The sequence below is a fragment of the Festucalex cinctus genome, chromosome 7 (genome assembly GCF_051991245.1).
Source record: "Festucalex cinctus isolate MCC-2025b chromosome 7, RoL_Fcin_1.0, whole genome shotgun sequence".
NCBI lineage: Eukaryota > Metazoa > Chordata > Actinopteri > Syngnathiformes > Syngnathidae > Festucalex > Festucalex cinctus.
This window is the reverse complement of record NC_135417.1, coordinates 3071801-3085236: the sequence shown is the minus strand read 5'-3', so window position 1 is coordinate 3085236 and position 13436 is coordinate 3071801. Positions and strand designations below refer to the sequence as shown.

Genomic DNA, 13436 nt, shown 5'->3' with positions numbered 1-13436 from the left:
TGACTTGGGCTTGTGGTGACTGTGATTTGAAGTCGTCCTTCAGCCTGTGTAGGTCAACTCAACTGTTTGCTTTTAGTTTGACATCGTTCATTTGCACACATACAAATGTTTTTTGGCTTTTTATCCTTCATTTTGAATAAACTTTATTCGGACAAAAAATCTGATGGTTAAAACATCACATCTTGCACCCACATATTCAATGTTGAATTGATTAGAAGCAGCTGAGGCAAAATAGTGTGCACTACTTGGCTGCACCAACAGAGGTGCTGTTTATTTAGTCTTGTGGAAAAAAGTAAATAACATTAGCTACAGGAAATGACAACTTCTCCTCATTGGAAATAGATTATTCTGCTCACTCAGTACAACTTCACATTTCCCACATTTCCCCATCCAAATAAAACAAACTTATTTGGATTCATTAACTTATAAATGTAGTTAAAAGACCATCCCTAGTCAAAATAACAGGCACACTGTACAATAAAATGTTTTAAGAAAATACATTTTGCAAGTATTCATAAATAAAGTGAACCCCTGCTTATTCGCGGTTCGACATGCAATTTTATTAAAGACATCCTCACAGCAATAAAAAAAAAAAACAATTTGGTGACATCTGTTGGAATCTTGGTGTTAAGTTTAATTCATTGGCAACATCATTTCTCCCGTTTTTGAGATGCCCTGTTTTGTTGGAGGTCTTTGAATGCACCATGCGGCACAGTTAAACATGATTCTGAAAGCATGTTTCTGCCTCTCTCCTCGACCACTACTAAGAGCTTGTATAGTCTATTTTGTAGTTACAATTTGTCTGTGTAAATACCAAAAGTTGAATTTAATGACTTCATACCGCTTGTGTGACACATTAGTGTACATATTGTCCACGTTTTATGTCATGTCAGTTTGCACCAGAAAGCTAGCTAAACAGATTGATGAGTCTCATGTGAAGGTGGTTTGTTGTTAGTGTTGAATAATTCAACTACTGAATGCTGTTTATGTTTACCAATGGTTCATCATGACCATATACATGCGAAAAGCATGGTGTTAATACTTTATGATCCTCTGCTTTAAATGTTTTGCCATCTTTTAGCATCTATACGAAATTAGAAACCCTTCAAGGCTCGGTCCCATTTGCATACAGGGGTTCACTATATTTCACATTGTGCAAACAGGATTGTGTCATCATGGAATATTAAATCATAAATAATGTAATGTACTTTTAATAATCTCTCAGCTCTACTTTTTTAAAGCCTGGAGTTGCAGAGTGCCGACTCATCACATTTCACGTGTTACTGGTGTGCAGACGTCCAAGTACCCGATCCTGGTTGTACTTGCGGAAAAAATCCTTCCCCAGCTCGTAGGTGCTGATCATGATGGCGCACGCCGGCGCCACTTTGATCACCCGAGGGAGGAAACCTAGCCAGGGGACGAGCGGGTAAGAAAACGATATTCTGAATGACAAAACGTTGACCAAATGTGATGCGAACCTGCGAACAAGCCTTGAACGCCGTGCTGCGTCACGATCTTCTTCATCACCGTGATAGTGGAGGAGGCCTTGTGCGATACTGTGGACAGAAACAAATGAATGACATCGGGAAATGATTCCAATTCAAAAGGGAAATGTTACATTGAGGCCATATTTACAATTCATTGCTTGCAGCTCCCCGAGTTCCACCTGCCTTCTCGTTTTGACCACATCAAACGGCAACGTTAAGATGGCCGCAATCTGAAAAAACATGTAAAGAAGTCAGAAATATCTCGATAATTTATCACGTCAACCGTACGTTCCCGTCCACCGCACTCACCGTGCCGGACGTGGCGCCGGACGCGAAGGTCATGACAAAGGTGGGCTCCCTGGTGCCGTAGCGTTGGCACAGCCACTGCTTGCCGCGCTCGTAGTTGTACCAGTACATGGCGGAGAACGGCATGTCCCGGAGCAGCGTGGGCCCCAGGCCTCGCCACAGCGACAGCCAGCCTTCCGCCTCCACCGCCGTGCGCACACACGTTCTCAGCTGCCGGTACGACAGCTTCTCCGACTGCAGCTTGGTGCGCAGAAGCTCGATGGGGCTGATCACGGAGGCCGCGCCCACTGACGGATATAGTAAAGGCATTTGCAGGATGACAAAGTCAAATGCAGTGTTTTTAAAACTAAATCTTAATGTGATGCTTTCTGATTCAAATTAGGAGTGCGACGATATATCGATATCGCGATGAATCGTGATACTTTGTCTCCCGATAGATTATCGATACGCCTATGCAAATATCGCAATATCTGTAGTTAATATACAGCCGCTATAACGGCGCCATTGTTCATTACTTATTAAGCAATTACTTGGCGGCCACTAGGGGGAGTGTGTCATAAAAGTGGCAGGGAAATGTACAGAAGTCTTCAGGCGAAGAAGACTCATGAGCTTAGGCATTTATCTGTCCAACAACTAATTCAGTTTTGCATACATTTCTATGAAAAATGTGTATTATATCTTAAATTTTAACATTTTACAACATTTTATTTTTTTGTGTTTTTGAAGCACACAATTTCTGAGGAATATTAATATTGGTTTAAATGGATTTAATATTCACGTAACTGTATTTATTTATTTACGTTTGCAATGCTACACAAAAAAATTGTCACAGTTTATAAAATTAAACAACTGACTATGTAACTGACTTGCATGTTTCATGACAATAGTGTTTAAGAAAGACACAAATTTGTTCACAAAAAGTGGATTCTGTTAAGAAGATATTTGTAAAATACACTAAAGTATTCACTATGAAGAAGACACCAGTTTTATTATTGTGTATCAGTAATGGTTTAAAAAAAAACATCAGTTTATGTCTTGAGTAGTTTTATCGTAGATTATCGTGGATTTATTACCTGACCAATATATCGATAATCGCGGCATCATCATATCGTGAGATAGACGTTATCATGAGCCTTGTAATCGCATATCGTGTCATAAGGTATCCAGAGGTTCCCACCCCTAATTCAAATCTATATGGGCGTTAAGTTACAAAAATGCCAGAGAAGCGTAACAACAGTAGATAAACATTACATAACGTTATAAATTCTATTATTGTCAAGCATAAATCTAAGTTCTAATAGTAATAATTAGCAGTAAGTGTAAAATCACACCTCTGGCGACAGCCCCCGACAGCATAGGAGCGAATTGCTCGTGTTGGCCCATCTTGACCTTCAATAGCGCACGCAGCTGGTCGTAACAGGTGAAGTAGATAACGGTCGCCGGCACGGCCATCACACTGGAACGGACAAAAAAAAAAAAAAAAGCACAAACATGAATCTGTTCAATAGGCTGGGATGTGCACGAGGCTGAGAATAAATGACAATGTTGGCGCTCACAGGGTGGGAGGAAGACCGCTCCATAACGACCTGACTCCTTCGTTACGTACGATCTTGACGAACGCGTCCTGTCGCAGCAAACAAGATTACAAGCCGATCATGACATTTATGCGTTACGATGGGATTTGCGTTTACCGCTGTGCCGTTGAAGCGTCCTGGTGCTTTATACCAGGCCTTGTTGCCATTCATACACACACAAATGTGGTCCATAAGGCCATTGCAGTAGACGAAGCATTTTCCTAAGCATGGAGAGAAAAACACATTAAGGTGACGTGTTACAAAAAATAAAAACAATTGTTTGGCAAAAATGTAGTTTACCTTTAGGGAACGGATTTTTCTGTGCTTGAAGTCTGATCTTCACAACATCTAAAGGTGTCACTGTGGAAGGACAAGTGTAAATCTACCAAACATACATTTTCTACATCAGGGTTACGCAACTGGAGGCCTGTGCCCACTTTGAGTGGCCCCTCAATTTTCATTATTTTATCATCAATTATATTTAATTATATAGAGTAGAGAGTGGGCTAATGTACTTATTTTATTAATTACACTTATATTTTAAACAGTTTATTTAATATAGATAATTTAAGAAGTGTACCTTTTGCCCCACCCAGTGTAATAAAATGTACCATCATGCATTATTATTCTAATTATTATGGTGGCGAGAATTGGCAACCATGAACTAACCACAAATGTCCACATAACACAAAGTTAAAGGTCATTTAAATTTCATGCAATGTGGTGAGTCTCAAGTAAACAAAGCAGTATTTATTAGTAGCAAAGACAAGACATCATATCATTTTACTAGATTAAATGCCCGAACTTCACATTAGGACAACCTCACCAAACAGAGAAGTGAGCAATGCTCCGGAGCAGGACGCCACCATCTGTTGAATTGGAGTAATGCCGTTATCTTTGGCCGGAGCGGAGGAACGTTGATCGCTCATGTTTCCTTGAACACACAGGAGATTACATTGATGATATAATTAACAGAACTTAATTCATAAGGCGAAATGGCCCCAAAACCTAACTACGTCATTATATTCATTTAGGAGTAGCGATAGTACTCTGTGGCTAACTGAAGCTAATAAAAACGTACTTACCTGCCAAAGCACATTTACATCAACAAATCCTTATTTGCATTAAAATAAACATCCCTTCGTAGCAAGCAAGGCTGTTTCACAAATTCCAAAAACGAGATTCAGCCGAAACACGTGTTCAACATTACAGGTTCGGTTACTCCACAAAATTACAATTACATGATGAAACGTTTCATAACATAAGTTCCCCTCTCGCACATTCGCGAAATTGAAAATAAACAGTTTCACTCAATAAACAATTACATACATGGTGCTCATACTCATACCGATACTGATAACTGTTGCTAGTCACAATGTCTTTGATAAAGATATTTAAATGTTTAACTTTTTAAAATGTCGAAACGTCACATTCGAATACTACCACTAATATACATATTTCGGTTGTTGCCAGATTTTGTTCACATCAATCCACAACGTTACTCTGTACATTGGAGACGTCGCATGAAAATAGGGCACTAATCATACAACCGTAATTTATCCGAAGGAAGAAATAAAACAATAGAATGATACGCTAAGAATACGTAAGTTATGGTAAAACTGAGTAGTTTGAAAGTGATAGTATGTAGCGCGGAGTTCTTCAAACATGGCAACTTGTTCGTCGGCATCACTACATTGTTAAGCGGGAAATGACAGTGTAGTCAAACGTCGACGTTCAAACTTTCTCAACAATTAATTAACCAAACAATTACAAATGCAATGCAATGGTAGGTGCTGCTCCACATAAAATATTGAAATACCGCAGCTGAGTCACTTAATTTACGCCAAAAATACGAAATGCAGCGTCTACCCGACCGAACGTAGACCGTCGACGGTGAGTTAGACGGACACATTTTTGCACGGCATGTAATATAGTCGAATTGACAGCTACAAATGTTTAAACTGCTAATTTGTACATTTCGCCATTTTGTGTACAAACACAACCAGCTGTCAAATAAAGACTGTGGCACGGGCATGTCGACGTACAGAGGGCGAACTTGTTTCCCGAAAGAGAAAAAGGATGGCACAAGGCACACAGAGACAAACTGGAGCTGACTGGGAAGGTACAGTATATTATATTTTTTTTAATGGTAGCCTTTATTACTCGTCACATAGCATTTTATTATTTATTCATTGTTGTATTTTTAAAGCTACGTTCTGTGGGTTTGTCAGCCTTTGAACGCTCACCTCTCTTCACCCCGCCAATGTTGTCTTTTTAGAAAAATATGGCAAAAGTGATAAGAAGTTGTCAATGAACTCAAAGTCCCGTCTGGCACTGCTCAAGCCTTTAGCTGGGAAAGTCTTCTATCTTGACCTGCCGTTCAACAGAACTGCAGACTCGTTGGAGAGAGATATAAAAGACCTCGGAGGGGTGGGTCCATAAGCAAGACTTTTTCTGCATTGTAGCATAATTCTTTTTTTTTTTTTTTTCTTAAAAACTTATCTTATTGCACATTTGATGATTTCTCTTCTCTTTCACGATGCTTCATTCATAGGACTTTTAATATCGCCGATAACTTTGCCTGTTGCATCAATTGGTACATTTTGGTTATGAATTAAGTTGTGTCTCTGTTTAGGGCGTCTTCGGTTGACAAATGATGTGTTATGTTTTGCCTTGCCTAACCCCGTAATGTCATCATATGTTATAAACCGAGGATTCTGGTAGCAGTATGTGTGTTAATGTCTACTTGAATAAATGTCACATCTCAAATTGACATCTCCTTTTATACGTCAACAAATAAAAATAACAGGTTGTGCCGCTAGTGACCACATCTAACCACTTGAATATATTTCCCTTCCTCGTCATCGTCCCAGAGTGTTGACAAGTTTTTCAGCAAAGACATCAAGTATCTTGTATCCAACAAAAGGGAAACTAAATACGTGCAATGCTTGAGACTAGACTTCCCGCTCCCTGGCCCTCAATCCGGACAGAGTTCACCTTGCCCCCACTCAAATCCACTCCAGCCGGACTGCGGTAACGACAACACCAAGAGCAGGTCTCAAGGTCAAGCAGACTCGGTGAGCTGGATTGGATTGCTTCATTAGTGATAATATAGTTTTATTAATTTGTTCTTCAATTCAGCTTGCTTTGCTGTGCTTTTCCATTTTTTCCCTTTTTTTTTTTTTCCTTTATAGTTTGTCACAAGCCATCGGAGGTCTTTAGTAGAAAAAGCGGTGAAAGAAAAGGTTTGTTGTCTCTATGCATTTAAATAGCATTCTTATAGAATCTTGTGCTCTAATTTGCTGATGACATCTTTATTTTTAGGACATTTTGCAGACCAACAAAATTCTGTCAAAGGCTCTGGAGTGGGGTGTAAAAATATTCTACATTGATGGTGTGTTTACATTACAAATATAAATAAAATATATATGTTGTCTCAATTATGCGATGGAACCTAAAAAGTAGCTGTCAAGTTCTAAGTTATAAACAATGTTTCATATTCACCGTAATAATTTTCCTTAAGTGCGAATTTAGGTTTAATTTCCAATTGCCCTACATTTGGGCCATTTACTTTGGCTTTCCTCGGTAATATCGACAGTGTGCTTTTCTTTTGTGCATGACCTAATGATGTTTTTGCTGCATGTGTAGATGTGTTGGAGTATATTGTGAAGAAAAAAAAGACCATTAAAAGCCAGTGTCCGATCCCTGCTACAGCCAAAGCAAGTGTAAGTTCACACAGTCAAGTCAACAGTTCATAATATCATACATTTAATATTTTAAGACTTGTTCTTGCATTTCAATGTGTTGTAGGTCAAAGCCGCATCAACAGCAAAACCCACTTGTCAGAAATCCAAAGGTGAATGACTTGTGCAGCAGCTATTGTGTTCATCAATCATTTGACATGTGTAAATATGTACTCATAAGTTGTTTTCCACAGGAGGGCGGATCCGTAAACCTTTTATCAAGGTTGAAGATTCAAGCAGGTTAGAGAAAGTAAAATCTTGCATCCATTTAAAGTAAATATTGTCCTTTCAAATGCACATTTTTAAAGTGTTGACACTTCATCCTCAGACATTACTGTCCGATATACGTCAACATGACAAGCATGCCTGAGTTGAACCTGAAGACGCTTGCTCCTCATTGTCCCTTCTTGGTTGATGGTAAAGACCCTGCTGGGGACAAACAGCGAGGGGACAGGTATGGCGGCTTGTTTGGATTATTGAGGCAGACACACAATTTAAGGATTACACTTTTGCCTCAAACATTCCTGTAAGCATTGTAGCTCCTGCATTTCTTTTCATTACTGCAATCCACTTTTGTAAATTAGCTCCTCCCTGTTTGCACTTACGTTTGATAGTGCAAGTACAGTAATGTAAAATCGATTAATCACCCAGCCCTAATAGTTTGTGTGATTTATCCCTAAAAGTGGCAAACTTTTGGCCCGTGAAGGACAAATTGCTGGTCGAAAAAAGAACAAAGACAAGACGGGAGGCGGCTACTGTGAGTGCTGTATGGCCAAATATGGAAACTTGATGACAGTAAGTCTAATATGCATCAGCAGTGGAACCTCTCAGCTCAATCACATTCCGATATTGGTTCAGATTCGAATTTTTTCAAATGCCATCATTAATTTGATGACAGTTATGACTGTTATACAAGCGTAAAAAGAGGTTAACAGCTGTTAATTAAGACAACATAATATTAAGTATTGACTTACACAAGGACAATATTTTTGGTACCCCAGTTAAAGAATGAAAAAGAGATCAATGAAATACCTTGAGTAATGAAGTTGGAATTCGCCCCATAAAAATTATGAAATGTCCATGCTGTATCAAACCAAATCGTCCCAAGATTAGACTTGAGGGGCAATACAGTAGTCATTTCTTTTCTTATTTTCACTTTCATTTTCATTCTGACAAGTTGTATGGAATGTATTTCAGTTGCCAATATTGGCCAAAACACAAGTACCGTGGCCTTGTTTGGGTCAGAGGAGCTTTTCGATTTTACTGTTGTTATCCTAGAGTAATGTTGACTTCCAAAAAATGTATTTCCTGCAGTATCTTCCATTTTAAATACTGAAACAAACCCATTTTTGATATTATAATATTCAGAATCAGAACTCTCTGTCTGAACTGTCTTTGTAGTTTACGTAAAGTTTAATATAATTTTGCAAATCATGGTTGTGGAGTCTGTAATTTCCATGTAGTATTTCCTACTTTCACTACTTAATATGTGAATATCTTAAGCACATAATGTGGAAATTACATAAAAAAGTTGTCCCCTGGGCATCAACTTTAATTATTACTAAGCACTATCTTTAACCCTTACTCAAACCTTAACCCTATCCGACTGATACTACTACATTAATTCTATAAACCTTATTTTAACCATAACCGCTAAACCAGACTGGTAATATAAATTGACACTTTATTTAATCCAGCACCTGCAAAGTGAGCGTCACCAGGCTTTCTCCAAAAGCGATGCTTACCAAGTGTTGAACCAACTGGCATCACCCCTTCACTGCAGCTTCACCCGTTTCAACACTTGTATTAAAAGGTAGTATTCCTCAAATGTTTTTCACTTTATTTACTGTAGGCTGCTGTGTAAATCTATTTACACTTCTTCTTCTTTTTTTTTTTTTTTTTTTTTAAACCTACTCATTTCTTTTGTTCCTGCCAGGCCCAAACGCACTGTTTCGTCTGTTCAACTTGACATGGGAACATTTGGAGGACTTGATGTCAAAGCCCCAGAGATTATTAAAGCGGAGCGGCACCAACCTGCTGACTGTCCCAAGGAAACGTTTTCTTTTCAAGGCACTTCACGCCCTCAGTCTGCTCCTTTGCCTCACAGTGGTGGTAGGACTAGTTTGAATGTCTCACACAGGTCAAAGCTAAGCCTTGTCTCACGTAAACGGCTGTGTCGACTCAATTTGTTGAAGTCCTCCCCTCCAAAAGCTGCTCAGGAAACTGCGCCCTCTAGTGGTGACAGTCTGGCCCAAAGCCCCCTATTAATTCCTCAGGTCAACTTTAATCTGCAAGTAACTCATACAGACGCACACAGACATCAGGAGCCACAATGTGAGTCAGGAAGCCTCAGTGTTGTCACAAATCAACAAGAGGGGACTGAGGGGAGCAAGAGACCCATCAGGCAAGCCGGTGGAAGCATCTCAGATCTTGATGGAGAGCACCTTTCTTCACAGAGCTGCTCTCCAACAGTCACAGTGAGGAGGAAAGTCAGATATTATAAACGCCAAAGATGGAAGCTGGACGCTACATGTGAAGAGCATGTAACGCAGAATGACACCTGTGACAAATCTACAAACGCTTTACTCCACTGATAAAATGGGATGTGGAATTCCTGCAGATTTGATGACGAGAAGGGAACAATTACAAAGCACTGGGGAGACAGTTTGCATAATACAATATGGAGGGAATGTTGGCGCTAATTTAATTCTGCTGATCGTACCCTGTGGCCACTCTAAAAACAAACCCAACCTCAGAGGAACTAAAAATGTACAAATATTGAACCCACAAATGCACTAATAACTTTTTCATAACTGTGACATTCCTCTTAGAGGAGTACCATGACCTCAAACAAAAAAGCCAATCTTATTTCACACAGTGTTGTCTATCAACTTAGAAATGCTTTACCATGAAAAAGGTAGGTATTGATTAAAACAGAAATAATAACACTGACTGCAAACATTGAACACAAAAAAACATTTTTTCCCCGCCTACAATTAAAATGAAAATCGATTGTCTTCAGGGGAAAGAAGCTAAAGAAATGCTTAATAAAACTATATGTGGAAAATGCCTCCAATATGCTGATTTATAGCGCCCCAGCTGATGATTGCGTGAGTCATAAGTTGAGGAGCCGGAGAAACGACGCTTGTTGTTGTCATGTTTTGGTTTTGTGGGGGGTGGGATTTTGTTTGCTTTTGGTGTTTTTGGTTGTTTGTCATGTGTTCCTTGTCTCTTCCCTTGTCCCGTTATGTCAAACCACGTCCACCTGAATGTTTCTTCCCTTCCCAGTGTATCCACCAATCAGCTTCCCTTGCCACTTGTGTCTTGCCCAGCTGTGTCTAGTCATTGTCAATTAGCCTGTGTGTATTTAGTCACCTGTTTTCCGTTCGGTTCTTGTGGAGTCATTGTGCCTGTTGTTGTCCCTGTGTTCCATGCCATGCAATGCCTTGTGTGTTTTCGACCTTGTTGTTTTAGTCACAGAGTACCTCGTTTGCCTTTTTGTTAATTAAACCCCTTTTTTTTTTTACTTGCATCCCTGCCTTGCCCTGTTTTTGTTGCCCCCTGCATTTGGGTCCTGCCTCCAACACCCCCACTTCCTGACAGTTGTGGGGCTTCGCTTCCGGTGTCTGTCGGAAGGCCGCAGCTTCCCTTCCATGCTTCCACCCCTCTTGCTCATGTGTATGCATGAGGCGTTTCTGCAGCGATCCGCTGATGTGTTTTAAGGAGGTGTCCCCTGTCCTGCCTCCCTTCGTCCCCGCCCCTCCTCTCGACACCCGCCGCCCTCCCCCTCCTCCTCCCCTCCCTCCTCGACGCTGAACATTCGCCGTGTCTCGGTGCGCTCAGACGCGCTCGGCATTTAGTCTCGTCCGGACCCCCGATGGCCTCCAATCACAGGGACTGCATGAAGCACACCAGCAGCCACGGCTCCATCATCCCCTAGCGAAGCCCACGCGTGGATTACCGCATTGTTTTGACGTTCTCATCCGGAGCGAGGAAGATGATGATGATGATGATGATGATGCTGAGCGCACCTTGGTGGATTTCCCTTTTGTGCGTCTGTGGATTGATGCACGTCGGTCACCAGAGCAACCCCCATTCCATTAATGGTAATCCATCATAATGTTATTATTATCAGTATCACGATTTAAATACTGCGCTTTTATTTATTTATATTCTGCTTCAGCCTCTTGCTGTTCCATGTTTTCACAGAATTGGTAAATAAGAGCAATGGGCATTTTCATACGGGGGTGGATGTGTCTTTTTGTCCTCAACCATAATAAAATGGGTGGTCTTCCTTCCCCGGGGCAGGTGACGTTTCGTCTAGCGTCAAGACGCCTCGTAAAGGAGGCGGCTGGGTGGGCAAAAAGAAGGAGGACACGGTCCCTGTCCGCCTGCTCTACAGCAGACATAACCACAGCATGATCGGACACCAACAGCTCAGCACCCGCGTCATGGACATCCCCGGATCCACGCAGGTACACGCCGCGCTTCGGTGATGGTGGAAGTGGCTCTTGTTTATTGGTTTTTGCATCTCCTTCTAGTCCAACACGCGAGAAAAAAATATCAACACAGTACTCAAAAGTACCTGCTGGAAAATCGCGTATATACAAAATTCATTTTCACATTTAGATCGTTATAAACAAAAACATTAAATCATCGTCAATAATACATTGCTTGTAAATTACCTTTCTTTCTTTTTTTTTTTAACCAATGGAAATTCTCTATTCCCCCACATGCATAGTTGATATAAATGACGGAGGATGATGCTGACCATTAGTTAAGTCTTATTACAAAAGCATTACCCTAATCAATTAAATTTTACAACTTCCCCATGCATACAAATGCCACAAGTTGCTGTTGCACGTCTTCTCCACTAGGTGTCACAACTCGTGGGCAATCAGGCATCCTGTAGTCGTGTACACAGTAATCTGTATCAGGGCTATGCATTTAAAAGTTGAATAAGATGTTTTTCTCCAAGCCCTCATAATGCTGACTGTCAAAAGAAAAAATACAATTCTGTAGTATTCTTATGTGTTGTTGATTTTAATACTGAACAGGAAGGTCTAATATAACATTTCTTATATACAAATAATACTTGAAAATGGACAGAAAAAAGACGTTAACATAACTGAGCATTTTCATTTGTTAAACTACTGCCAAAATATATCTGAACTAATATTACCCACTGAACAACTTTGACAGCCCTTCACTGTTTTCTTGCATGACTTTCTTTAACTCACGGCTTCCCTAACTTACTCGCTCTACTTGCAAAGCTGCTGAATAAACCATTCGACTGGCCGAGTCGTGTAACCTGGGAGGACTTACAAAGCACAGGATTGGTCAGTGTATGCTGTCTGTATGCATAGAAGACCTGTCTGAAAAATGTGCGATTTAAACTAAAAATACACTAAATCCTCCAAAATAGTGTTGTAATACTCAAAACAATCTAATGATTGGTCTGTGTGGAAAAATAAATAAATCAAGGTCTGGCTCAAGGCCAGAGTCTGCCTTTTGCGCACCTCTTCTGTTCCTATGGAATAGTTGTATAAAAGCTATTGTCCACCATGGCTATTGCTGTAGAGACAAAACATAGTTTAGCGAGAACCACTTGAAAAGCATGTGAATGATGGTGTTCATATTAATAATAACCAATGCACTGCAGTCACCATCACGATGGCTGTAATTGCGCAGTGTAATGATGCGGCATGTCTGATGGGTTCATTTCAAACAAAATGTCACTTAGCATTATCCAAACATGTCATGTGTCATTTAATGTGTGTGTGGGCTTGCTTGTGCGGGGCTCAGAGAGTGTAGCGGGCTACAGATGGTAGCAGTTGTTAACCCTTTGTCTTGTCTCTTAACACCTCAGACCAAAAAGCGGCACCCATCTGCCAAATAGAAATGATCTTGCTCCCCTCCGACCCAAACTTACTCAAATACATCATGTATTACCACAACATTGATGTAACTGAATTTATGGCAAAAATATTGTGATTATTATAGTTGATACTAATATCTGGTGCTAAAATAGTTGTTGGACAGAAACAATTGCTTTCAATACAACAGGGTGGGTAATGAGTGTCAGGTGTTAAAAATGGTCTAGTCTTGTTGTTTTACATTGATATTTCTTTTCTTTCTTTCTTCTTTTTTTTTTTATAAATATAAATAACATTATTACCTTGTACACACAGGCCTCCCATATTACAGCTCTGAAAAGCAGTCAGGTGGACTTTGTCCCCTTATTTCACAAGGATGACAACCAGAAATTGGCTAGAAAATAGATTTTTGATTGTAGGAGATGTTCAGAAAGCCCCTGGAGAGTCGGC

At 40.2% G+C, this 13436-nt stretch overlaps 3 protein-coding genes across 6 annotated transcripts in view; 2 read left to right on the top strand and 1 right to left on the bottom strand.

Annotated features, from left to right (window-relative positions):
- Positions 1-232: 232 nt before the first annotated feature.
- On the bottom strand, positions 233-4635 carry slc25a40 (solute carrier family 25 member 40). The gene is made up of 10 exons (XM_077526193.1): positions 4453-4635; positions 4194-4301; positions 3668-3727; positions 3485-3588; positions 3350-3417; positions 3125-3249; positions 1797-2080; positions 1636-1717; positions 1479-1556; positions 233-1407 (listed from the first exon to the last, which is right to left on the bottom strand). The coding sequence occupies exons 2-10, from the start codon at positions 4294-4296 to the stop codon at positions 1274-1276; spliced, it is 1038 nt and encodes a 345-aa protein (XP_077382319.1). The 5' UTR covers positions 4297-4301; positions 4453-4635; the 3' UTR covers positions 233-1273.
- Positions 4636-5400: 765 nt separating this feature from the next.
- On the top strand, positions 5401-10180 carry dbf4 (DBF4-CDC7 kinase regulatory subunit). The gene is given in 13 exon segments (XM_077526183.1): positions 5401-5444; positions 5446-5489; positions 5646-5797; positions 6241-6444; positions 6562-6612; positions 6692-6761; positions 7016-7092; positions 7178-7223; positions 7305-7350; positions 7439-7564; positions 7794-7905; positions 8808-8923; positions 9047-10180. Coding segments are annotated over 13 exon segments (1746 nt in total). The 3' UTR covers positions 9705-10180.
- Positions 10181-10902: 722 nt separating this feature from the next.
- The window catches only part of adam22 (ADAM metallopeptidase domain 22), a 57377-nt gene continuing 54843 nt past the window's right edge, over positions 10903-13436 (top strand). For all 4 annotated transcript variants that reach the window (XR_013284215.1, XM_077526173.1, XM_077526172.1 and 1 more), the window contains exons 1-2: positions 10903-11216; positions 11419-11585. Coding sequence is in view for 3 of the 4 variants with exons in the window: in XM_077526173.1 (XP_077382299.1) it covers positions 11108-11216; positions 11419-11585 (276 nt within the window). In the remaining variant the exon portion in view is untranslated. The remainder of the gene's footprint in view (positions 11217-11418; positions 11586-13436) is intronic.

Excerpts from the sequence above, each read along its gene's own strand:
- slc25a40 (XM_077526193.1), bottom strand. The coding sequence starts at position 4,296 with ATGAGCGATCAACGTTCCTCCGCTCCGGCCAAAGATAACGGCATTACT. Across the intron at positions 2,081-3,124 it reads GTCGGGGGCTGTCGCCAGAG|TGGGCGCGGCCTCCGTGATC; the intron begins GTGTGATTTTAC and ends TATATCCGTCAG. Across the intron at positions 1,557-1,635 it reads GGAGCTGCAAGCAATGAATT|TATCGCACAAGGCCTCCTCC; the intron begins GTAAATATGGCC and ends TTCTGTCCACAG.